The sequence below is a fragment of the Nanorana parkeri genome, unplaced genomic scaffold, assembly GCF_000935625.1.
Source record: "Nanorana parkeri isolate BGI_ZX_2015 unplaced genomic scaffold, ASM93562v1 scaffold105, whole genome shotgun sequence".
Classification (NCBI taxonomy): domain Eukaryota; kingdom Metazoa; phylum Chordata; class Amphibia; order Anura; family Dicroglossidae; genus Nanorana; species Nanorana parkeri.
The window spans coordinates 2,228,673-2,254,501 of NW_017306373.1; the positions used below are offsets into that span (position 1 = coordinate 2,228,673).

General features: G+C 40.7%; 1 protein-coding gene across 1 annotated transcript in view; it reads right to left on the reverse strand.

Moving 5' to 3' along the window:
• Positions 1-14,510, reverse strand: part of GALR1 (galanin receptor 1) — a 171,659-nt gene extending 157,149 nt beyond the window's left edge. The window contains exon 1 of the mRNA XM_018552992.1: positions 13,836-14,510. Coding sequence (XP_018408494.1) covers positions 13,836-14,510 — 675 coding nt within the window. The remainder of the gene's footprint in view (positions 1-13,835) is intronic.
• Positions 14,511-25,829: the final 11,319 nt, after the last annotated feature.

A 25,829-nucleotide genomic window follows, 5' to 3' on the forward strand; every position in this document is an offset into this window, starting at 1 on the left:
CAATGCTCACAGACAAGCAACCCATTATGGCTGCCTCTATGAAGAAACTCATTAATAGCATTTTGGTTAAAAGAAATTAAGCGGGAGAATTTAAAGCTGAATTTCACTTTACAAAATAAATAATAAATGCACACATCTTCATGAATTGCTGCTCTTTAAGTTAAATAAATAAAAATTAAGAATGTAAACAAATAATACAAAATAAAGTTTCTAAAATAAAATTAAAAATAGAAAAAAACTTGTTTTGCTGTGTCATTTTAAATAAAAAAATTTTTTATTATATTATAATCTTCTGAACAACAGGAACAGACAGCAAAAGAACCATGACCCTTCCCTATGCTATCCAAAACTAAAAAAAAAAAAATTTGGGCTGGAGTTACACTTAAAAAATGTACCTGTTCCGACTTACATACAAATTCAACTTAAGTACAAACCTAAAGTCCCTAACTTGTATGTAACCTGTGGACCGCCTGTATAGTGTATTTTGTTGAGTTTTGAGTGAATCAAGGCAACACAGTAGTCATTTTGTATGATAAGGGTACAGAAAAGTGTAAAGCCCTATTATGAGTTGGGACACTAAAGAGATCTTGGAGGAAAATCAGCCCAGAATCTGTAGACTCTTCACAAACACAATGTAATCAAGCACAAAGGTTGGGCTTATCCTTTAAAGCGGACCTTTACCCTTATCCCTAAAATAACAACAAACACACTTTTAGAAATGTTTACTAATGACAATCTACAAACACATACTTCGAGATAACAGCAGTCTTTTTATTCTTTGCATACCTTATTTCTCTTTTCTTCCCCAGTCTTCTGACAGTGACCATGTTTACTAAGGGCAGATTACTAGATCTCCTTTTACTTCCTGGATTTCTGGCACTTGTGACTAGACTAGACATGTGACTAGGACATGTGACCAAGCACATCATCTCAGGGAATGCCTTTCCCTTAGATCTCCTGAGATTACAGATGAGATTTCCCAGCAATGCTCTGCTGATGACAAGGCAATCCTAGTGTGCATTGCTTTGGCAAACTGAAGTCATTTTGCCCTTTCAAAGCAGGAAGTCAATGCTCGGCAAGTGTAAGTATTTCAAAATCACAGCATTTTACACCTGGCATGTCTATGTAATTATTAATCATCATACATAGAGGGATGCATTGGTAAAATTTGATTTTTGAGTATAAAGGTTACCTTTAAATGTAATAAAAAAACTAAATCTAGAAAAAAAAACACAACACCTGATATAGCAGTGTGGGTTTTACCAACTTCCCTAGATCAACTTATATGTGAGCCCAGAGGATATTTACTCACAGCATGCCGCAGGCTGCAGAATTGTTAAGGCAACATATCATACATTTTTATATCTTGGCAGATGATTTCTAGGGGTTTGGATGTGAGATATACAATAGTTTTATATAGAATGATCATCCTGCATTGTATTTCCTGGAAACCACGCTCCAGGATAACTCCCCTGTCACTTTCAGCTGTTGCATATTTATAGTTTTTTTTTTGCACACTGAACTGCAGACTATGGGCTTTGGGCTGCCGTCTAGAAGGAGTGAATGAGAGAGGTGTCAGAATTTGGCCCACAGAGTAAACTTTTCCTGTAAAGGGACTGTAAAGTATTGTTGTACATATTGTATTAAAATCAGGGTATAATTTTTTTTATTTTTTTTTTCGTTTGCTCAGGTTTATATTGCATATGAAAATGATTCACTTAGCAAACTGAATATTTACTTTGAAAAGCACATGCTAGTTATAAAGTGAAGCTGGGTTCAATTTGAATACCCCATCATGCGCTAGCACAAAATACTGCTTTTTTTATTTAACTCACACATGATTAGGTATGCCCAGTGTGCATTCACTTTGCTAAGTAAACAGCCTTACTTCTCATGTATGGTTATTCCTTTTATTACTGTTCTGATCAGCCATATAGGAGGTGGATATTCAGTTAATGATGCTATATGTATATTTGTGTGTTTTGTATATAGACTGCATGACTGCTGTTTACACACAGTTGTTTGTGAGTATTTAAATATAACATTCGTTACTAAAAATAATCAACATTGGACGAAAAAAATGACACAATATAGACAGCAACAACTAGTAAATGACATTAACTGAATGACTGATTGTCAGAAACTGACACAAATGCCATATAATCTCATTTCCATGTATGTGTGGCCTGGAAGATTGTTTCCAGTGATCTTTAGTTAATGGTTGTCTGAGAAAAACACAGTTTGGTTCCAGCTTTTTCCGTAGCAACCCAGTTTTAATTTAGGAAATGCCTGCTAGGCATTTGTCATTTACCCCATCTATGAGATCACTGTTCTTGATTTATATTTTTTTGCTTTTAAAGGTGTATTTTGCTTTATCCTACCATACACTATATATATAATTTTCTTTATTGAGTTTATTAAAAAAACAACAACAACAAAAGCAACAATGATTTACACTGAATCAACAAGGAAATAACACATATAACAAGAAGCCTATGTATACATTAATATACAACCAATGCTCCTATAACACAGGTATTAGCAGCAAGAAAGGTACAAGGGATAGAAAAGAACACGAGCTTAAGAGCACAGTAGGAAATATTTCAACATTATGTCAAATCTTTGTGGTTAGGGCCTTCCATGATATCTTGAGGGGGTCTGTAAACCCCTTTATATGCATTGTCTAAGGGACACATAAGAAATTAACAACTCCAGGATGGTAATGGGAGTAGGTAGTGAGGTAAAAAATGCCCGAGAGGTACGTAATGAGAGCAAGGAGTCCCAGGAGGGAGGCTTAAATTGTTGGGGAGAAGTTAACAACAGGGGATGTTTTGCAGGCTCATGTCAACAAATAGGGATGTAAATGCCCCTCGGGGATAAGGGAGCTTTCAATGGAATGTCATTCTTTTCCAACAGAAGTAGTAATCCAGTTCCTAAATTGAGACAAAAGAACAGGCAAAAAATAATATCTAGGATCCATATATCCCATACCTCCCACCAGTCTGTGTTTAATTAAGAGTGACTGTGAACATGATGCTCTTTTGTTTTGCCAAATAAATTGTTTAAGGATGGATTGAAGGGTACGGAAAAACCTTAGGGGTGGGAAAATGGGAAGAGTTCTATACAAGTAGAGGAGCTGACCAAAAGATGTTCACTTCCCCTAGTGTGATCAGTTCCTGTCTGCACTTATCTATAAAAGTATGTAGTTTTGTTGGAACAGTTGGGATGTTGAGCTAGTGAGGGTGATTACAGTACTATATCCCAGTTGAGTTCCACACAAAAGGAAAACTCATCTGGAGTCCCACTGTCCTAGCTCAAATCCAAAATATGGGATTTACTATCATTAACTTTACAATAAGATAGCAAACTGAAGGATTTCAAGACATATGAAACCTCAGCCAGAGAAGAAACCAGATAGGTGGGCATTAGAAAGGCATTGTCCGCAAATAAATTAACTGTGTGTTTAAAATAAAACAACATATCTTAAGGTTATTGCTAATCATTTCCGCAAGGGACTCCAGTAGTAAGTTAAAAACTAGGGAGGGAAGAGGTCAGTCCTAATGAGTCCCACTGGTGACGGAAAAAGTTTTTAAAAGTGCACAGAGGTGAAACTTTGGGCAGAAGGACAGGAATATGAAGTTATAATTGCATTAAATACAGGGTCAGTAAAACCAAATTTGTGTAAAACTTTAGTCAGATACATCCAATGAATCCTGTTGAACGCCTTCTCTACATCCAAACCAAGGAGCAGAGTAGGCGTTCTGATGGACTGAGCATAATGTATCACATTAAGCACTCTTCTAGTAGCGTTAGTGGCCTCCCTACCACCTGCAAAATGATCTGAATGTATGAAAACCAGCAATATATCGGCAAGTCAATGAGCAAGTCATTTAGCATATAGTTTGAGGTCTGTTTTTAATAGGCATATAGAATGTAAATTATGAAGCAGATGCAGATTCTTCCCTGACTTAGGAATAGTAACAATCAAAGCCCTGAGCATTGCAGGTGGAAAAGAGGCCAAGATCACTGTCTTATCAAACATTTGTAGAAGGTAAGGGTCAAGGATAGGGTTGAACATTTTATAGTATTCCTTTGAAAAGCCACCTGGGCCTGGGTATTTATTAGAAGGCATGGATTTAATGGTCTGAGATAGTTTGGCTAAAGTAAATGGGGAATTCAATTGGTTAAGTTGGGATTGAGTCAGGTTAAGCAAATTAATCTTAGTCAAAAAGTCAGCAATATCATTATCAGGGGGTTGGGGGACTGAGGGAGTTTACCTGCTTTGTTTCTGCTAGTGTAGAAGTTGGCCCTAAATCAAAATATGTGTCTATCAAACTGCTCTACCAGGGTCTTCCCAAGATCATGTCTCAATTTAAACAAGAGAAATAAAAACAGCAGCCCCAGATAGAGCCAAGGCTGAGGCAGTACAACTGTTCATTGAGTCCAGGGTATCAAAAAAGCGTTTTGCATAAACCAGAGATCATGGTTTACAAAGGTCCATGGCTGTTAAGCTCAAGAGCAATCAGTTCAGGTGGTGGTTTTGGTTCAGCACTTACAAGAAACAGTGCACTACTCAGGATCCAACATGTCCGGAGCTGGCACATGCGATTTAGCAAATCCAGGCCCTGTTCCAGAAATAAGATAGTGTATGGACTGTCAACTTTAATGAGAAGAAGTTGGGTTGTGAAGCCCCAGCAGTAGGTAACTTTGCGGTTTCTTAAGGCTTTGGTGATAGGCTCTTCCTACAATTTAAAGTGTATTGAGAGAGGTCAGCATAAAATTGAAGCTTGATATACTTTTCCGGTAAGGTGTCTGAGTATCTAGTGGCACTCAGTAGTTTTTCTTTTACATGAAAGAAGTGGATATGAGATTTTCTGGGAGATGAGAGTGTTTAGGCAAGTGATGTATACAATCTATTATGAGCTCTGTATGAGAGAGGTCAGAGAGAACAGCTTTGATGAGGTCTTGGACATATTGGCAGAGATCCCCAGGTTGTATAGATTTAGGGATATCACCGATCTTTAGATTGTTCCGACGGGATCGATCTTTAAGATCTGACAATTTGGCTGTGACCTCGTTTATATCTCCCTCTCTATCATTATGAGAGTGCACCAGCTCATTAAATATGGTAGTAAATTCTCCCATTTAGTTTTCAATGTGCAAGACCCTATCACTGATCTCTTTCATGTCTTTAAATTATCAAACTAGTGACTGCATATCTGTGTGTAGGAAACTCCTTAGGGAAACTAGCATGTCTTCTAGTGTGGTGTTAGTCACTGGCTGGTTCAGTGCAGGAAATGCATCTATAGATATAGCAAGTTCCCTAGTGTCCTTCAATTATGTATGGATAGGACTCACCTCTAGTTTATTGTCTGTTAAGCCTGATATCCGCAGTCTTGATTTTGTGGAGCTGACTATAATGAGGTTATCTGGCTGAAGTGCCGGCCACGCCCTCCCATATGTTTTTATTTAAGAAATGTAGGGATGCAACCATATGGTTTTTTCAGTATAGACTATGAGCACCAATATTTATATTTCGATACTCGCCAATACAGCTACTTACGCTAGCAATGAGCTGCAATCAGGAAGCCAGGTGGCATGTCATTACCCACCGCCCAGCTTCCTGATTGGCTGGGAAGCTGGCTCCATGCTGTTTGGCTGGATCAATGCTGATTGGCCGGGAAGCTGTCTTCCTAGCCACTCAGCATGGAGACGGCTTCCCGGCCAATCAGGAAGCTGGGAGATGAGCCATTACCTGCTGGCTCAATGCCGATTGGCTGGGATGCCGGCTTCCCAACCAATCAGCATCGAGCCGGCCAAACAGCATGAAGCCGGGTTCCTGATTGGCTGGGAAGTTGGCTCCATGTTCCCTCATGCTGGTCAGAGGAAATCTCCCTCTGACCAGAAGCTCTGTTATCTGGGAAGGTATCGGAGCAGTTGGGTGAGTACTCGTACTCACCCAAATACTCGGTATCGGCGTCGATGCCGATACTAGTATCTGTGCATTCCTAAAGAATCGTATAAGTTTACTGTATTGTAAACTGTACAACATAACCCAAATTATGTAAATTCAATTAAAAAAATGCAATATGAAGCAATGTGTTGCAGAATTCCCAACTTTAAAAATACAATGCAGATGTAAAGGACACAATTTGAAGTAGTTTTGCATTATTTAACATATTGTAGCCTGATAATAGGAGGATAAAGCAGAGACATAGAAATCTGAGCTCATCACATTGCTGCTTCTACTTCACTCCAGTCATAGACTGGGAGACCATGGCAGCCTGGGCACAGTGCAAGTGGGTCAAGTGATACTGGTTGTCATTCAGCCTGGAAGAATGAAGACATCTTGTGGCAGCTCTGGATTGAAGGTTCATATTTCCAAATAAGCTGCTTTTTCATTCTATCTTTTAATTCGTTATTTTTATTTCTTTTTTTTTTTTTTCTTTTTAAATTTTGGCCTTAATTCTGCTTTAACAATTCCTCACAGAAGATCAAGTTCATTGTCCTTGAAAAGGCAAAAGTGCAGCATCCCACAGAAAACAATCAAAAACCCAATGATGTGCAATTGTTTTATTTAATTCTGTTCATGACTAGGTATTCAAAGTGAACACAGCTTCACTTTATTCACCAAACTAAGTTAATATTCACTTTGCTAAGTGAATATTTTCTACTCCTTGAGTTTTTTTTTCTAAATCAATTTTATGTGTAAAGTTGCAAGCAATAGAAACTACAGTATGTTTCACTTTTCATTTTATGCAAAAAATGTAACTAGAATTCTGATTGGTTGCTATGGATAATAACCACATCTTGGTGCTTATTTTTTCTTCTCCAGTTTATATAAATCAGCCTCTAAAAGCCCTGATGTTACATACATGCTTATGCACTTCATAACTCCTCCCAGTGCCAAAACCCGGGGAAGGGGGGGAGGTGAGTGGACATGCCCAGGCACCACATCGGGGGGCGCTATCTGGTGCGGACTGATGCACGGGTGTAACTACCAGGGTCGCATTGACCGGACCCTGGCGTTCCGCCACTTCGTGCTGTTCAGGCCGAAGCAGAGAAGGAGAGAGCCTGCTCCCCGCAGCAGTGGCACCTGAAACAGAGGAAGGTGAGCTGGAGCCGAAGGAAGATGAAGGGCTGGGGCGCAGGGAGTTTTTGGGTTTTGGGCACTCCCCTCCACCCAAGATGAACCCCTGGGATGCACAGTGACCTGTGACAGCCTCAAAGTGGTGAGTGAAATATATTTAACAGTAAATTGTATTTAAATAAAAGACAGAATGACAGTGGAGAGAAAACATATTTTCTTTACAGAAATAAATATTGCCAAGCTGGGAATCGTATTGATTTTGTCTTTATATAATGTTCCAGGTGCCCAGTATTGTGTAGACGTATTGTAATAGAACAGTACTGCGTTCTTTATTACCGTGCTCTGCATTTTGTACTACCGTGCTCTAGGTTCTTTAATACCTTGCTCTGTGTTATTTACTACCGTGTGCTGCATCTTTACTACCACGCTCTGTGTTCTTTACTACAGTGCATTGCGTTCTATCCTACCGCGTTCTGCGTTCTTTCCTACCACGCTGTGCGTTCTTTACTACCTTGCACTCCATTCTATACTATTGAACAGTGCGCTCTTTACAACTGAGCTCTGTGTTATGAAAACCCTTTCTGAGTGTCATCTACACCATGTGTATAGTTCGATGTGTAGCGATCAGCAGGGCACTTTATGAGTGGCACTTTATGAGGCTATATCAAGCCTTCCTTCTGCTCCGCAGCATTCAGATAAGTCTCAGAGGAGAGGCTTGAATTAATCAATTTTAAGCCTCACCTCTGTGGCGGATCAGTATCTTTAGACCTGCTTCTGTGCACTCATCTTTTGGTGCTGCGGTGCCCCTCCTGATCCACCACGGAGGCGAAGCCTGAAATCACTTCATTCAAGTCTCTACTCCATGACAGATTAGAAGGGGCACTGCTGGGAAAATAGAAGGGAGCCCAGAAGCGGCTCTTTAATTAACAAAGCAGCACTAGAGAATGAGTCAATTTGAAGCCTCACCTCTGCAGTAGATCAGGAGGGGCGCCGCCATGACAAAAGAAGAAGAGAGCCCAGAAGTGTGGGGTGGGTGTGTGTAGATAGAAAACTTCTCCCGGGGGTGGGGGGGGGGCAAATTTGAGTCTTTGCCCCGGGTGACAGCATGTCTAACTTCGCCGCTGCCTCCATTTGCAGACACCACGTTTCCTGTTTAATGGCCTTCTTTGGGCAGTTTGTTTTATACTACCTACTGAATACACCACCTTATATTCCACAGTAATAGAAATGAATTGATAAAGATCTGCCATTTTTGCTATAGCTCATTATGTGAAACAGATTGAAACAGAATTGAGCTTTTACTTGTCTGATAACGTGCTAAAACTAGTACATGTTACTGAACAACACTGCTTTTGTACAGAGTAATTCAATAGTACCATTTATGTCTTATCTTGGACATAAAATAATGAATTCCTTTTTTACTGAGGATTTTTTTTCTTTATAAGATGACTCCACAGCTAAACACACATTTGAAACAAGATTATAGCAATATATTCTTTTATTTAACAAAAGGTTGCCAGGATAATACACATAATGTTGGAAACAAGCAACTCCTATGGTAACACCTAGCTATATAGTATAAGGAAGGTGACCTGCTGAATACATGCCATTGTCCCTTCCTCCAGCCTGCTCTAGTTAATGTTTACCCATTGGTTACACTTACACTTGTCACATTTCTCTCTCCCATAAACCCACCTATATGCGTCTCCCTCCAATCAGTTTATAGGACAAGCATTCCAGTGCAAGGATGATTTCAACTAACTGAAAGCTCAAAATGAATGAACATATTTGGATGACTGGAAGCTCAGTATAAACAGTTTTTTCAGGTAATTACACTGTCTGTACTAGAAAAAACGTAAAATGCCACCAAACTCAGGAGTGACATTTTAAAAATGCATTCAAGTCCCTTAACTATTAACAAAAATGTATCTTATTTGTGTATCACTCAGCTGTAGATCCTCAAATCTAAAGCACTGTGCAAACTGTTGGCGCTATATAAATCCTGTATAATAATAATAATAATAATAATAAATCATCTTTGAATTGATGCTGACACTGTCCTTCCTTCTGGAGGGTGGCTACTTTTGTTCCCCATGGTCCCAGTGTGTGTTATAAAGTAGCCACCGCTGCAAGCTCACGCCTGTGACAGACTACAAGCTCAAAACAAATTAGTAAACTAAACATGAGATTGTAGTCCATCACTGGAGCGAGCTTGGAGTACTGATTTACAACACACAGGGACCATGGGGAACAAAAGTAGCCACCCTCCAGAAGGAAGGACAGTGTAGGCATCAATTCAGAGATGATTTGAGCCATGTGATGCACCAATATGATATATTTTTGATAATAGTTAAGGTACTTGAATGCATTTTTAAGATTTAACTCCTGAGTTCAGTGTCACTTTAATTGAGTGCATGACTTTTGAAAGGGCGTGTAAGTAAAGCATTGGGGTATTTGTTAAATATTTGCCAAAAGTTGTTCTCAGTTAAGCACTACTCACATGCAAACCTGCTTTCTAAAATATTTAGGTTAATTTGTACTTTGTCTGTTCATGGCAAAGTACAGGCTCACTTGATAGATTGCCCCTTGCGCCACTATCTATCTTTCCCAGGCTTACCCAATGCTCTTGTCTTTGTTAAAGCCAAGTGGAATAAACAGTACTTCTGGGTATGGGGGATCATGTGACTCTCGTCCCTTCCATCCATGATGATGTACTGGGTGCCTAAACAGCTTACAATAACATGATAGATTCTATACTTATACAAAACGTTTTTTACTTGGCTACTGTTGGTGATCAAAGTGGTGGGAAAGCAAAGGTAAGTTAAGTATCAGTAGCAGGGGCTACTGAAGTAAACTTGAGCTTTGCCCATGTAGATCAAAACAACAAATTTGCTTTAATGACCCCTCCACTTACTTTTCCTTCACTCCTTCTCTGCTGAAAGTCCAATTCTGAGGCATTGAAGCCTGAGCTAAAAATACAGGGCTGAGGAATCTCCATCCAAAGACCAACACTGTCAGATGAGAGCAAAGAGAACGGGTCACATGTACCTCTATACCCAGAAGAATCAAATATTTATTTTGCTCCTAACATCTGAATGGAGAGGCATAGAGGAGAGGAAGAATGGTATGTGCTGCTGTGTAGGGGAGTATCAAAGCTAACCTGTTGCTTAGCCTCGTATAGACAAAGCACATGTTTGCTTTGAGTAAACCAGTTACTTTGCCCTGAATGGAAAAGGTTTGCTTTAATAGTGACAATACTTGCTAGAAAAAGGTTGCTATATGGCATTATATATATTTGGAGTTTATTTCTGATTTTGATGTTCTAAGTCTTATAGGTTTACTAAGTACTACTGTACCCAACACTTAATCAACGAATACTCTACTGTTTCTTAAAATGCTGTTGTTAATAGATGTTAACTAAAAAAGACCAGAGAATGTTATTAGAAAGTACGATTTGAATGTAGCAAGCATCAAAGAGGATGCAGCTAGCAGAACTGATAAAGCAGAAACCCAGCCAAGGTCTACGTTTTCCAGGGACAAATCTTCAAGGAAATCAGGGATAGTTGGCAAAAATCCTAGATGAGATTATCAACAAAGTTAAAAGCCCACACTGTACAAGATCACAGGGAGACCACTTTTATATTTCCAAAGGCAGTATGGGTTTGACATAAAACACAAAAAAAACAATACATTGGGAGACCTTTAACTTTGTCCAGGGTAATACCAATGCATCTTAAACTGACTAAACATAGTGGGATACCATCATTAATTTCCAAATGATTATACCATTTTTCACCTTACACGTATAACCATTACCCTGAAGCCCACGGACACTACAGAGGTGACATTTTTATGCAAAAACAAGAGCGAGCCTGACATATGGAAATGTTCTCCCTGGTGCATCTGTCCTGGCAGTAACATCAGTTACAGCAGTCATCCAAATCTGTTCAATGCAATCATGCAGTGAGATTATGCCATGATTACGGTAAAATCTTTGCTCAGTTATGCTGAGTTTATCGAAGAACAAGGCTTGGCAAGGATTAAATATTTGAGCATCGCTTGTGAAAAGTGGGCAGGGTATGCATTCAAATCAATTGATAATGAGCATTTGAATGAGATAAAAATATGAAGCTTCATTGGTTATATTTTGCAGCATGCAAAATATCTGTCGATCACCACTGGCTTTAAGCAGAGCTTGCACCAAAAAAATCAAGGCCGACATATTGATTCCTGCCCACCAACCAGATCCACTATCAATCCAAAAAGCTATAGCAAAATTAAACAGCCTGTGTTGGAAAAAAGTGAGTAAATATTGTATAATTAGCTTATCATTGACTTCCTCCCACTGCACCTAGGTGAGGGTGACATCACCAAACATAAGCTTTCTAAATCCTGTAAGATGTTCCTGCACTGTACTGGAGTTTTTTCTCATGTGATTTGGGGTACTTGGCATTCCCCAGGATCTTGAGGTGTGGGGGGGAGGAGATGGAAAAAAAGTAGACTTAGCTTGGTAGTTCAAAGTGAACCGACTGTGGACTTAACATCAGATATATTTTCATAATACAAAGTTACAATGTTGCAGTGTGGTCACTGGGAGGAGACGGAAAAGCAGCAGACTGATGACTGGAAGGCTGATCATCTTAGCCTAGGCAAAGTCACTTGACTGGAGAGGACTGCCCTTTAACAATAAGTTACAGATTAACACAAAAAAAGACTGTTTCTGTATGTAGGGACGTGTTGGCAATGTAATCATGCAGAATTATAAAGTTAATGAAGGTCCACTTTAAAGGAAATCTACATTGAGGGAAATATGTAATTCACCATTGCTGACCTCCTTGTGAATATGATAGTTGCATGGCTCCAGTGGTTTCAATACTCTCTGAACCAAAATTAGTGTACACATCAGGAGTTCCAATTTCACTAGTTGCATGCTTTCTCTGGGTTAGCGGCTCAAGCAGTATTGAAGTAATTGAAGTCAGATTACAAGCATTCTCAGCAATGACAGGCTACACACAGAAAGGCTTCTTCCTAATAACACCTTCCATCTACAAAGCCTTATGCTTCTGGCAATGTAACCCTTCATTTTCTCATAATGTTACAATTCTCTAATGTAACACTTATGTTTCCACAAGCCTCTCTTCTACTGTGTACCGGACCATTATTTTCCAATCCATGACAAAACATTTGAATGGCAGTCAGTATAAAGCCCATTTGTCAACGATTTAAGGGCACGAGTAAACAGATGTTTTCCAGCATCCGAAGTGTGTTTGATATGCACATTAAACGCAGGTTAGCAGACTCCAGTTTACTGTAATGGTAGTGGGTATGAAAGTTCTAAAGCTCCATTTGACATTTGACACAGCATTCCCTATTTAGAAGCATTTTTATAGTAGGCAAAGCAGGTCAGATGCTGCCTTTTTTTCATGTTCAAATGCATTGGAATGTAAAGGGAAAAAGGTGTTTATAACAATGCCCAGCTACATAAGTCCTAAATCATTGTGCTACTCTGTTGGTGTATTTTCTCGATGTACAGCACTGTCACAATGAACAATAAAGTGCTATATACCCAATATTAACAACATTTGGATATTTTTAATAATTAGATTATAATTGTTATTAAAGCGAATGTCCATAGCATGTGAAGTAAGTTCAAGGTGTCTCAGAGCACCCTGCATCGCTAAAACTCCTTATACTTTTAAAATTCATACTGCCCTTGCTGAGAGTTAGCAGCAGAACAATTCGATGTTTTATGAATTTTATTTAAATAAGGGACACCCTCACAAGGAAGTAGCATGGATTCAGGACTCCTGAACTGTCTACAATATTCTCATCAAAATTTTCACCATAGCGAATCTCAGAGTGGCCATTCAGTCATATTGTAACAATAACCTGGACACTGATGGACTAAGTGCAAACAATCATTTATAAGTGAACTTCTGCATGTCCAAGACTATTATTGATTGGTCAGAATTAAATGCAACAGAAAGGTATTTTTTTTTACATGAAAGTTCACTTTTGAAATCCATGGGCAAATTATTTTTGAGGATAACTCTTAAAAAGCACACCCTGCCCTTGGAAATCAGGGACATTTGGTAGTTGAGATGATTGCACCACCTCAATTCACACTTGTCTCTGGCGTGTGCAGAAATAGCTGCCAATTCACACCTCAACAACTTTCCAATACTCTTCTGTTCTGTCTTTTCCCATTTGTCCCTTTGTCAGCATATAACCAAGCATGTGTCAGATTGAACTATCACTGCAATCTTTATTTATTTGATTGCCAAGGTGCTGTAAGTAAAAGGAACCAAAATGAGGTCCAAGTTAAAAAGAATTGCAGCTCATCACAGTCTTTTCTAAGGACACTGCTTGGCATGGAATACTGATGTAGCTACATGTGCTGCTGTTGTAGTATATCTGATAAATGCTAAGAAAGAATGCTTGGTTGCTCATAACAATTAAAGTCAATATGAACCAGACCCCTTAAAATTGTCATTGCTATAAAACATTCACCCTAATATTACATGCCTGCTGGAAATCTAGAGCTTTGCTTTGTGGCTGGTTTTTTATCTTAATTCATTTATTAATAATGTATTACATGACTGTCAGGTTCATTACCCAATACCTATTTTGACTATTATGGTAACCAGTTTTAGTAAAGGTTTTGTATGTGCTTATATGCAAGATACCATCTCCAGCCCATATTCAGATGCAGCTAGATCCAACAGTAAAGCAATAAGTACCATACCTTGGCATAGCAGAAGGAGATGAGCAGGAGAGGAAGCAGGTACCCAAACACAAAGGAGCACACCACATAGATCCTCTTTTGCTTCAGATTTGGCCAGTACTCCCAACAGAAGGTCTGATTGTTGCCTCTGTGTATCAATCGTTGGTTGTAGGCAACAGGAGAAGCCATGGCAATAGACAGGATCCAGATGAGGATTACACCAAGCAGCGCATGTCTGGAGACACGGATAGCGGACGATCTCCTGGAGTGCACTATTGCCACATAACGATCAACTGACATAGCAGATAAGGTGAAGATGCTCACCAGCATGGACACAGTTAAAAAGTAGTGGATAAACTTGCAGATGAAAGCTCCCAGCACCCAAGTTGGCAAGACATAGACAGTGGACTGGAAAGGGATGCAAAAAAGTAGGTAGGCAAGGTCAGCTATGCTAAGGTTGAGTATGAAGATGTTGGTGGTGCTGCGGGGCTTCCCTGGTTTGTTTCTTGCCAGGACAGTAATGACCAAAGAGTTGCCCAGGACCCCCAAAGCGAATATGATGCAAAACACCACTAAGGTGATAATGTCATCTATACCAATCCCTAGGAGGGGTTTGACTGATGGCTGTTCAACGGTGACATTGGGGTCCTGGGCGAGACCCTCACTCTTGTTCCCCAGCTCAGCAGGTAGATCCATGTCTTCAGAGTTGGAGAAGTAGACCGATCAATTATCTTTTTCTTCAGTAGAAGTGAGATGAGCTGCTTTTCAGAGAGGTGGAATAGTGATTTCAGGGAGTGGAGTCCCGGAGCTGAGCGGAGTATCTAACAGGTGGATGAGAAGCCAGAACCAAGTACAAGAGAAGTTTCCTGTGCCGAGCAGAATGAGCGATCAGCAGAGAAGGTGCCACCAGCTGCTTGTTCTAGTATGACTGGCTGCCTGTGCCTGGACTCCGCACCTCTCTTCTCCTCTTCTATCAGCTGCGCATGGCAGAGAAACTGAGCCCGCTACTTGTTACAGCATAGCCAATTGTACGGGCTCTGCGCTCACACTGCACATTGCCATCCACTCCATGGAGCAAGCAGCCCTCTGACTTCTATTAGCAGCCCCGATTCACACATAGCACACACTGTCATCATCACATCAGCAGGGATCGGGATCTTCCCGGCACTGTTATCATTCACTGGAACCTGGAAATACCACTTACCACCATGTCAGGACAGCAGGCACAGGGTGAAAATCATTCTTTCAGCATACAAATATGGCAAATGTTATTGCTGACTAGAAATCAGTGGCATGGTATTGGAAACATTATTATTATTTTAAATGTGTATTATTATTAGTAGTAGTAATAGTAGTATTAATATGATTAATAATAATTATTATTATTTTTGTTGTTGTTATTATTATAATACTAATAATAACAATAATAATTATTATTATTAGTAGTAGTATAACAATAATAATAATAACAACAACAATAATAATAATAATTTGTATTATTAATATTATTATTGCTGTTATTATTAGTAGTAGTAGTAGTATTATTAAGAATTTATATAGTGCCAGCAGTTTGCACGCTGCTTTACAATATAAAATATGGGGAGACAGTACAGTTACAATACAAGAGGATTAGAAGGGTCCTGCTCATGGGAACTTGCAATCTACAATTGATTGCACTGTGAAATGACCAGTTTTGCCATCAGTAAAATGCCTCAACTCTCAATTTCTCATTAAAGTAGAACTAAAGTTAAAAACGATGTTTCATCTTTGTTTACATTTTGAATACAGCAAGGGTGGATTATAACCCCAGTCACATTACTAGTGGTTAGCAGGGTCACCAAAAATATTTTTCCATCTATTCCTGCTCAGAGGGAAACCCAAAGTTTGAGATTTTCTTTTACTTTCAGTGATAATGGTCACTCACTAGGACAAATAGAGAGGGTAAAACTCCCTAACAGGGACACAGACAGCAAAAAATACCTTTCTTTCTTTATTTTTATCACTTTTTCTATTCAATTATTTCTTCTTATTTTTTTTAAAAATGTATTTATTTAATTTTTTAATCAATTTAGTTTTTTTTAGATTTTTATTTATCTTTTTACTTTTTTATAATTTACTTTTTATAGTTTTTATCGTATTATTGTTTATTTTTTAACAATCACGATGGGGCTGCCCGAGGCTCCGCCCACCGTCTCCATAGTTTGCGGCCGGCGGACACCTTACACCGGAGCCCGCAACTTCCCACAAGGTCACCACTGACGCCCTCTGCGCTCTGCCGCCCCGAGGCCGGGCCTCGGTGGCCTTGTGGGAAATCCGGGCCTGGGTGGCATGTGACACCTGCACTGTCACACACCGGCTCTAACTATGGGGATGAGTGTATTCCACTCTCTCCATAGTTCTCCTTTAAAGAATATCTAAACCCAAAACCAAAAATGTAACATATTGCAGCTTACCAGTCATTAGATTAGGTGCTTGCATTAGTTTCCTTTTTTCAGGCTTTCTCCCTTTGTTTTTACCCAAATAATGCACTTTGTGTCCCTTTGTGTCTACACTTACTTTTCCATGGTATCAATGGGAGAAGCCATGGTTGTCACACCGGTTGGTCTTCAAACATGTCTGCCTTTGTTCTTCTCCATGACATAATGAATTGATGAGGCACCGATGAAACAAGTGCAGAGTTAGGCAACCTCAGCACCCCAGCTGTGGTGAAACGACACATCCCATCATGTGTCTCAGGGCGGCAGGGAGTAGAGGGGTGGCACAGCTGCCGGGCAGGTCATTTCTTTCTACATTTAGCCCTGCTTCGGGCAAGCAGAGCTAAATGTAGAGCGGGGAAGCAGATGCTCATTTTGTATATGTATATTTGGCGATCCTGCCAAGACCACTTGTAATATGCCTGCAGGTCTGTCACCCCCCCCCCCCCCCCTACATGGTCCGCCCCCACCTCTGGCTGCCTCTGTCCCTGCTGGCCGCCTCCCTCCCTGCCATGGTTTTCGGGATCCCACACTCTTCTGGGGGACCCAGCACCACGGCACATTCGTTCAGGATGGAGAGCAGGGAGCAGAGCGAAGACAGTCCGTTTTCCGCTCTGCTCTATGTGAACACTGAAACGAGAAAGCTGTCACAGGAGAGCCAGCACAGTGTTGTGCTACTCCTGTATTGGAGATGACAGGTTCAATAAAGAGAACTTGTCCCCCCAAATGCTATTACACAGGGGCATGTTAGCTCCAGTGTGATAGCTATAAGGTTAAGTGGAAAAAAATGTAAATAAAAATAAAAAATAAATAAAAATTGATAAAAAAGTTAAAAAAAATCAAATAATAAGAAATAATAATTAAAATAAAAAGCGATAAAAAAGTAAAACATTATAAAATAAACAAATAATAAAATATAAAAAAGTATAAGATAAATAAAAATGTAAAAACAAAACAAAAATAAGAATAAAAAAGTGATAAAAAGTTTAAAACATAAAGAAAATATAACAAGATTGAAACCAACCCTGCTGCCCCCGCTATATGGTTGCCATTCTCCATTGGGGGGGGAGGGTTTGGAGGGGAGGGGCCCATTCATTGTTATTCGGCCAGGACCCACGGCATACACTCAACTCAGAGGTCTAGTGGAGTCCCAGTGGGTCACAGCTGCGTTGGCAGCAAAAGGGGGACCTACCTACAATGCACTGCACAAACTGTTGGTGCTATATACATCCTGTCTAATAATACTCAATGGTCACAATGTTATGGCTGACCAGTGTATATCCTTTGTGGTTATTGTGGAATATATTTTAATTTTTGTGCAGGTAGTTCAGCATTAATGTTCCACTAAGAAAGAGGCATGAAGGTACAGGTAAGGTTGTATGTGGTTGAAGTCCAGCCATAGCATATGTGTTCTAATGAGCCCTCCCTGCAGTGAACAGGCCATTGAGTGCAGCACTCCACAGGGAACTCACAGTACTGGGACTCTTTAGCTCAGGCTTCGTGCTGCTTAGAATACAGCTTTTAACAAGACACAACTTGTGGTGGATGGTGTTCCTATGTTTACACTGAACAGAGGCCTATGTTTTGGGATACATTTGGGCTTTTGGGTAGTGTTAGTACATCAACATCAAAATTCACATAAAATCTGAGTGCTGTAGAGTAGAGCTAAGTCTTGGCATGAAGGAGAAAATACAGCAGTGTAATATGCATTCTACAGTAGCCCCAAGCCACCAGTCAGTAAACATTTTTCTTTGCTGATTAAGGGTCATTGTTCTTGCAATGCAGTAATGAGATATTGCTGAGAGAGAAAAATAGCCAGCAGTTCTATGGAAATGCATATTAAATATACATTTAGAGTGTTCCAGATACAGGAGTGCTATCACAATGTGCCTGCTATCCAGAGAGGTTTTCCAGCTTTGTGTGCAGATAAAGTTAACTTTTTAAGACAAGAGAGTATAGGTATTAGATTCATGACACATTCGACTTTTTACAAGGATGTCTGTACTTAACACATCTACATTACAAGTTAATTTGGAGGCATCGCTGATATCTACCCTGATTGCAGCTTTCAGTACACATTGTCTTACTTTCTCTGAACACATCCATCTGTTTGTATAACAACTTGCATTGGGAGCATGGACTTTTAGGTACAACTACAAACAATTTGTAGCCAAGACCACTCAAGAATTGGGGCCAGCTTTATTGTAAGTAAAAAAAACATTAAGGTATATGTCTGCCCAAAAGTGATACTTCAGTTTTAGGGATAAACTAGGTTAGGGGTGGTTATAGCACAGAAATAATAGGGGTCAGGAGTTAGGGTGTTAAGTTTAAAGGTGAACTTCAGAAAAAAAAAAAAGTTGGACCTGTAAAAAAAAAAGGCAGGTTTTGTTACTATACTCCTCTTCAGCTGTCCCCTGCAGTAATTACTTTCCACCAATAAATGCCACCAATCTTCTGATTTAAATAACAGCCAGCATCATTGAATTTACTTCTGAGGAACCCAGGCTGTTATGTACAAGCTCCCTGGGGCATAGGCCTGGGCTCAATATACCACTGCACTGAATGGCACTCAAGTGTCATTACATGTGCACCATGTAGTGCAGAAGTAAGGGCCACCCACCGCTGCTGGTTACAGAAAAGAGGAAGGACCTGTGACATCTTTGGACTCAGAAAAATCATGAATTAGTTTGCTGACCCAAAAATTTTATATTTTAACTACAATAGTACAGTGAGTCAACCCTTGACTTCTTATGTATCTTGAATACTCTAACAATTAAATTTTCCTACCATAGTTCTTAACTCCTGTTCTTGTCTACCTGGGAGTAATGGGTGTCCCCGCTCACCTTTGCATGTTCCAGCACTTCTGGTTGTGTTCTCTGGAATATAACATAAATTATAAAAGCAATGTACTATTGCTGGGATTTGTTGTACTCCTCTATAGCTGGTGGTATTCTGCAGTGCGCTGTATAGAGGACTACAAAACCCAGCAAAAGCCGCTTCTGCTGCACCCACACGCACCCTTGGAACTCTGGACCCCTGGTGAGAGCCCGCACAACCCTCCTGAGACCCTGGAGACATCAGGTGGAGAACCCAGAGCAACAGAGTATGTAGCTTCATATTATTCTGCATTGCTGTAATATGCATTGCTGAGATTTGTAGTTCTCTATAGTTGATGCTGTTCTGCATTGCTGTGTAATGGTATTGCTGGGAATTGTAGTTCTCTATAGCTGTTGGTAGTCATTATTGCTGGGATTTATAGTCCTCTATAGCTGATGGTATTCTGCATTGTTGTGTAATGTATTGCTTGGAATTGTAGTTCTCTATAGCAGATGCCATTCTGCAATGCTGTACAATGTATTTCTGAGATTTATAGTCCTCTACAGCTGGTGGTATTATTCTGCATTGCTGTATAATGTGCTGAGATTTGTAGTCCATCTACAGCTTGGAGTTAGTGGCAGAACTACCAGGGTCGCAGCAGTCGTACACGCGCAAAGCACTGACGAGGCATCCCTCCACTACCAGTGTGCTATAATTTTCCTCAACCCATAAATTTCTCTACCGCGTCTCTTCCAGGTGCACATGCCATGAAGATAGGGGGTCATGAAAACAGCGGGTTCGGATGACTCGGCCCCACTGGAAGTGACACAGTCGAGAAAATGTATAGGATCAAGAAAAATTATAGAACACTGACTTTGACACTGTCCGGCCCCTCCCACTAACCTCCCACAGCTCACAGCCCAGAAGCATGGACAGCCAGCGGCGGCCTACAGTGGGCGAGAGTGCCTAAGTAGTGGACATGGAGCGGAGTAAGGCCAGAACCATGTAGGGAGCCCAGTGGGAGGAGAGCACCATCCCCTAGCCAGTCACCCCTTTCATGAACTTACTAGATGTCCTCACATCTCCCGACCATTCACACTAATGTTACATTGATGGCAAAAGTGGCAGGCAGGGGCGGGGGAAGAGGCAGAGCGGGAGGGGGCCAAGTTGCTGCACCATGGGCCTCTGGGTTGTACTTGCCCCCTGGGCTAAAAGTTGCCGGTCAGCCCCTGTTACCAGCTATCCCAATATGATATGTTAGGGTGCTTGTAGTGACTACACGTGGCACCGTAGATAAGCAAAATTTGATAAGGATGTCATCAGCAAACAAAGTAATGCTGAAATCAGCAAACATCCATTTGTTTAGCAAATGTCACTCAGACAAAAAAAAATGCAGCTGCCATGTTTTATTCTACACTGCTTCTGCTTCAGAAAATATATACTTGTTTCAGGGATTAAAGTAATTTTCTATCCAAAAATTCAAATTGTAGCATGTGTGTGCAAAAATGAAAAAATTACTCCGGGACTAATTTGGTTAAATATATTTTACATAGAACTAGCAAATGTACCTGAATCTGGCAGTATATCACTCTCCTGAAGTCCCCTGCACAGCAGCTCTCAAAAAGGGAAAGTCATTTAATATCTAGTACATACAACAGCTTCAGTATATCACCTTGAATAAGCTGCACACACTGAGTATGGTAGAATATTTTTTTGGAATTTATGCATTCAACATTACTGCTTAATTTGCTTAACATTGTTGTGCAATGTGCTATTAATTTGTAAACTGTCAACACTGGTGCTGCTTTTCTCTAACACTGACTGCAAAAAAGATATTGTGTAAGCTATTACTAATACAAAAGCCCTGACTGGGGTTGATTTGGTGGGCACTGTCATTCTTTACATTAGGGATGCACCGATACCATGCACAGTACTTGAAACAAGTACAAGTACATATACTTTTCGAGCTCCAAGACTAGACTAGAGAAAAATTCAAAAGTTAGGAGGCAGCTGTCATTTGTAAGGAGCATACAGAGCTCCTGGGATTTGTACATCTCTGTGGGTGGAAGGGGGGGTTGTGGGGGTCTGTTTATAAAAATTATGCAATTTTTATGTAGTGGTTGAAAGCAAATCAGTGAAGAATTGATTGTTTGATTTTTGCTTTTTGCATTAGTCTATGTACACTGAAAAGTGGAGCACTCCCATGCTCTCACAGTATGCAACAGCATTATCTCAAGAGCTACTCTGATGCCAAAGAGTCCAGCAAACTTTCCCTGGTTGTATTTCTTTTTATGCAATCAGTCTTCATTCTCAGTGTTCACTTCAATAGCTCCTTTTCAGGCAGGTAGGAGACAGTTTTTTAAATTGTAATTAATTTTAGCTTCAGGTTTACTGTGTGGTGCTTTTTGGAAACAATGTGTTATTGGTTTCTTTTGCCAGATTGTTCCTTGTGAAGAAGGCTTTGTATAAAATGTATTACATAATAATGCTTAATAATATTTCTACCACAGCTTGGGCTAGGGTCATGAGCGGCGTTCCGCAGGGTTCTGTACTGGGCCCCATGCTGTTTAACCTATTCATTAACGATATTGGGGAGGGGGTAAACAGACATGTTTCAGTGTTTGCTGATGATACCAAAATCGGGAGGGTAATGGACTGGAGCATTAACAAGCAGATATCACCAACAGGTTAAAAAGATTCTTTTGCCAGATCGTTCGTTTCAACAAAAATCTTTCTATAGGTTTATACTGTGCCTTAAATATATTTTATACATGTGTAGGCATCCTAATACCCTGCGGCTTCTGCTAGTGTTGCGATTTTGGATGTGATGTTCAGAGGTGAAGACTTACCGGAATTGACTCTGCAATACCAGAATTTTTGATCTGGCTGCCAGGTCATTACCAAAACATAATTCATTCCAGAGATGTAAACAAAAACAAAGTGTAGCATGGATAGGGTTGCCACCTTTTCTTCAAGTGAAACCCGAACACTCTAGCGGCGCACGCAGTAATCAAAAGGAGAGAGCGGCCAGAGAAAGAGCAAGAAGGGACAGCCAGGGGAGGGAGTAAGGAGACCGGCTATAGAGGACTACAAATCCCAGCAATACATTATACAGCAATACAAAATTATATGAAGCTACATAATCTGTTGTTCTGGGGTGGAACCCTGATGTCTCCAGGGTCTCGGGTGGTGTGTGCGGGCTCTCACCAGTTCTGTGTGGGCTCTCATGTGGACTCCATGGGCTCTGAGGTGAGCTGTGCGGGCTCTCAGATGAGCTGTGCAGGCCCACAGGTGGATAAGCTCAGGAGTGCTGTGCGAGCTATGCGGTGTCTCACTAGGGGTCTGGAGGCAGGCAGGGTGGTGTCAGGAAGACAGAGGAGGATATGTGCAGGCCACGGCTCACAGGAAGATGCGACTTCATGTAGATACGGCTGCCTGAGGTCCTGCGCTTTCTGGGGACCTTGGCAGCCGCATCTGTCAAAACATTTTAAGTGCCGGTATCGGCACTTAGTTTCTTATGTCCGGGTGTCAGCTGGCCTAAAACTCGGACACAGGACTGTCTGGGCATATCCCGGGCAGGTGGCAACCCTAAGCACGGATGAGCCATGCACAGTGCAATTTGTCCAGGAGGAGGCAGAGGGCGAAGAGGGAGAAGGCAGGGCCAGGAGAAGGGAAAGGGGCATGAGGGACCTTTCAGAGTGGCAGCGGTGTGATGGGTGCTGCCTGGAATGCTCTCTCCATTCCCCTGGCATCCAGCACTAGGACATAGGCATCTACGGCCAAGCACACTAGTTTCTCTGTCAGGTAGTAGTGGAATGATCTGTGTCCGACAGATTAATTAAAGTCCTGGCTGTTACATCATGCTGAGCACTGTGCCGGATGTGCACATGTAAGTGCATTCTTTCCCTGCACTGCCACTCTGCCAGTGCCACCAGTGCAAAGGGGAAAGAGGTTCATGAACAATACCACTGACCAGCTAGCCATGCAAAGGGGAAAGATTGAATTAACCTCTTCCTCCTTGGGTTGGTGGGTGGTCAGTGTCATTATTATTTAACCCCTTTCCCCTTGCACTGGTTGGAGGTTAATATTGCATTCATCGGCACCGCACCAGCGGGGGGTGGGGGTGGGGGGTGGTATGTTTGCATCCTCTGACACCGATTATGAGGGTTTTTTTTCTATCCACTGGCACCAATCACCAATGCTGGGACTTAAATGCTTGGGGGGCAAGTTTGAAATCTTTGCCCTGGTCATTAGATGACCTTGTCCCAGCACTGGAAGAAGTAGCAGTGGACAGGTAGAGAAGGATGAATACGCACCCTCAGCATTGTTGGATGCTGCTGCTGACACCATGATTTCCCGGAGAACTGGAGACCAGCCATGCCACCATAAGGGTATGTGTTTGTTTGTATGCATGTGTTTTTATGAATGTATGTATGCATGTGTTAATACAGTGTCACTGAAATGGTTGATGTGTGCACCTGGCTAGCATAGAGAATAATTAGGCACTCCCAAAAGAGGAGAGGGCTATGACATGCAAGGAGAGAGGGGTATGTACTAGGCACATGATTCTTCCTGGGGCAGTCAAATGTTCTAGCAACTTCAAAGTAACATTGCAGGTAAAAGCACAGAAAAATCTATGCTTACTTGCAGTGTTTTTTGTTTCTGAAAATTACTTATTAATTAACTTGCAATTTTTTAAGTTGCTGACAGGGTCTCTTTAAACCCAGCTCTTTAGATTGTACAGGCTGCTCTGCAGAGTTACAGGACTAGTGCAGTTAATTTAAAATCTATTTAAAGAAAAAGCTATGTGTAAATACTCTGACCTCCTTTTAAAAATTCAATATGCCTGGCTGCCATGTGGAACAATTACGCAGGAAGTGAAGTTAGAACAAAGTTTGAATTCCTGATCTGTACACATATACCACCAAAATAAAGACCTGTGAGTGGGAAACCACCTGCAGGCTATGCTCATTACCAGCTACTTCCACACCATCTTCTTCTTTACGCCATGTCGTTTCAAGACATGAGCCTTCCCTAAAGTATAGCTAAATGCTGCTGTATGACAGTCCTTGCCCTTGCCATCTACATGCTGAAGTCTAGTCCTTTATGCAGGCATGCTGTCTGTATGCCTGTGTTATCTGGGTGCTCAATGTAAAAGCTGCTTTGTACAATGTACAAAAATACAAGTGTTTCTGCCAGTTCCTGAGAGCTTCAATATCAGAGATAGGAGAGAAATACAAAATTAACTTTAAGTTGATTTAACAGAGTACGGTCAACAACCTGAACTAGCAAAAAGTGATGCAAAGGATCATCTGCCAATTGACTGACTGCAGAACAGAAACAAGTAGCCCATGCTCAAGGAGTCCCTTATGTTAACCTGGATCACCTAGCAGTATCAAATGGGAATTTCACTTTAATATCATAAGGGGTTATGGAACAAGAAGCCTTGCCCCCGTGAAGTAGTATGCTGCTGCTCTGTGGATTGAAATTAACTGTGTAAATGATTATTTGGACTACTGTACCAGTCCACTAAGTTCATGGACTGCTCAAAGTGTCACTAAGCTGTTTTACTCATCTCTATTCAGTATTCTGCTTTGTTCACCTATCAGATGTCTATCAACAGTCACCAGTGGGGCAATCCTGAGGGCAACAGCTGGGGAATGGGGATCTGCTACATAGCCAAGTTTCTGTCTTCTTTGTAAGGAGAAATAAAATGACTGGACATTCCTTAGGTTCCTCACCTTGGTGAAATATGTCAACACCTATCAGCAGAGACTGGCATGTTTATAAAAGCTGTTACTATGGGTAAAATACATTTTCATTTCCATTTTCTTTTCTCCAGCTTTTACAAATAGGCCTTGAATGATCTACCACAACAGTCATACAGTATATGATATATGAGGGCCTTTATAGCATTATCATTTGTATCATTCATTTTTGTACCAATTTCACTCGAGCCATGGTATAATACTTGTTGTATAATTCTTATTTTGGCTTTGATAGGGATTCAGTTGGGATTTCACTACAGTAATTGTGGGTTTGCTCTTTATCTATGTTATCGGTGATATTTTCCCTGACATTTTCAGCAATAGAAATATATGAGCAGAGTTAGTAGTAGTAGTGCCACTGCCACTCAGTATGTATGAAAATGAACTTTACTTCAGGAGAGCATATCATATCTATTGCCTGGTGGCAGGATGAAACCTCCTTTGGCAACTCAGGAGCAAACTAGCTTGACAAAAGGCTAAACATGGGAGCTTAACTGTTTTGTACTACCATGCTTATGCAATGAAGTGGAGTTTTTAATACCCCTGCCCCCCCCCATGATTGGCCATCGGATGATTGGTGAGAGAATATTCAAGAAGCAGTAGGTAAGACAGAGAAAGCATATATATACAAAATTAATGTAGCAGGGAGATCCTTTAACTGCAGGTCTTCCGGTGCAGCTTTCTCTCCAGCACAGAGAACAGCAAGCAGCAAAAGAGTGACATCTCAATATCGTTTTTAACTGAGACTAGAAGTCAGAGGCATCAGTGCCTTAGATGATTTTTCACTGATTTTCACAGATATTCAGCTATTAGGCTGCAGAATCACATGTCAGAACAAACACGTCACATTGTAGATTGTTCAATGTGCTGCTTAGGCAAAATGAAACCTTCCACATATATATTCCTTTTAAGATAGCAAATCTTTTTATTGGTCCATTTTAAGCTTTGCTTAGTAG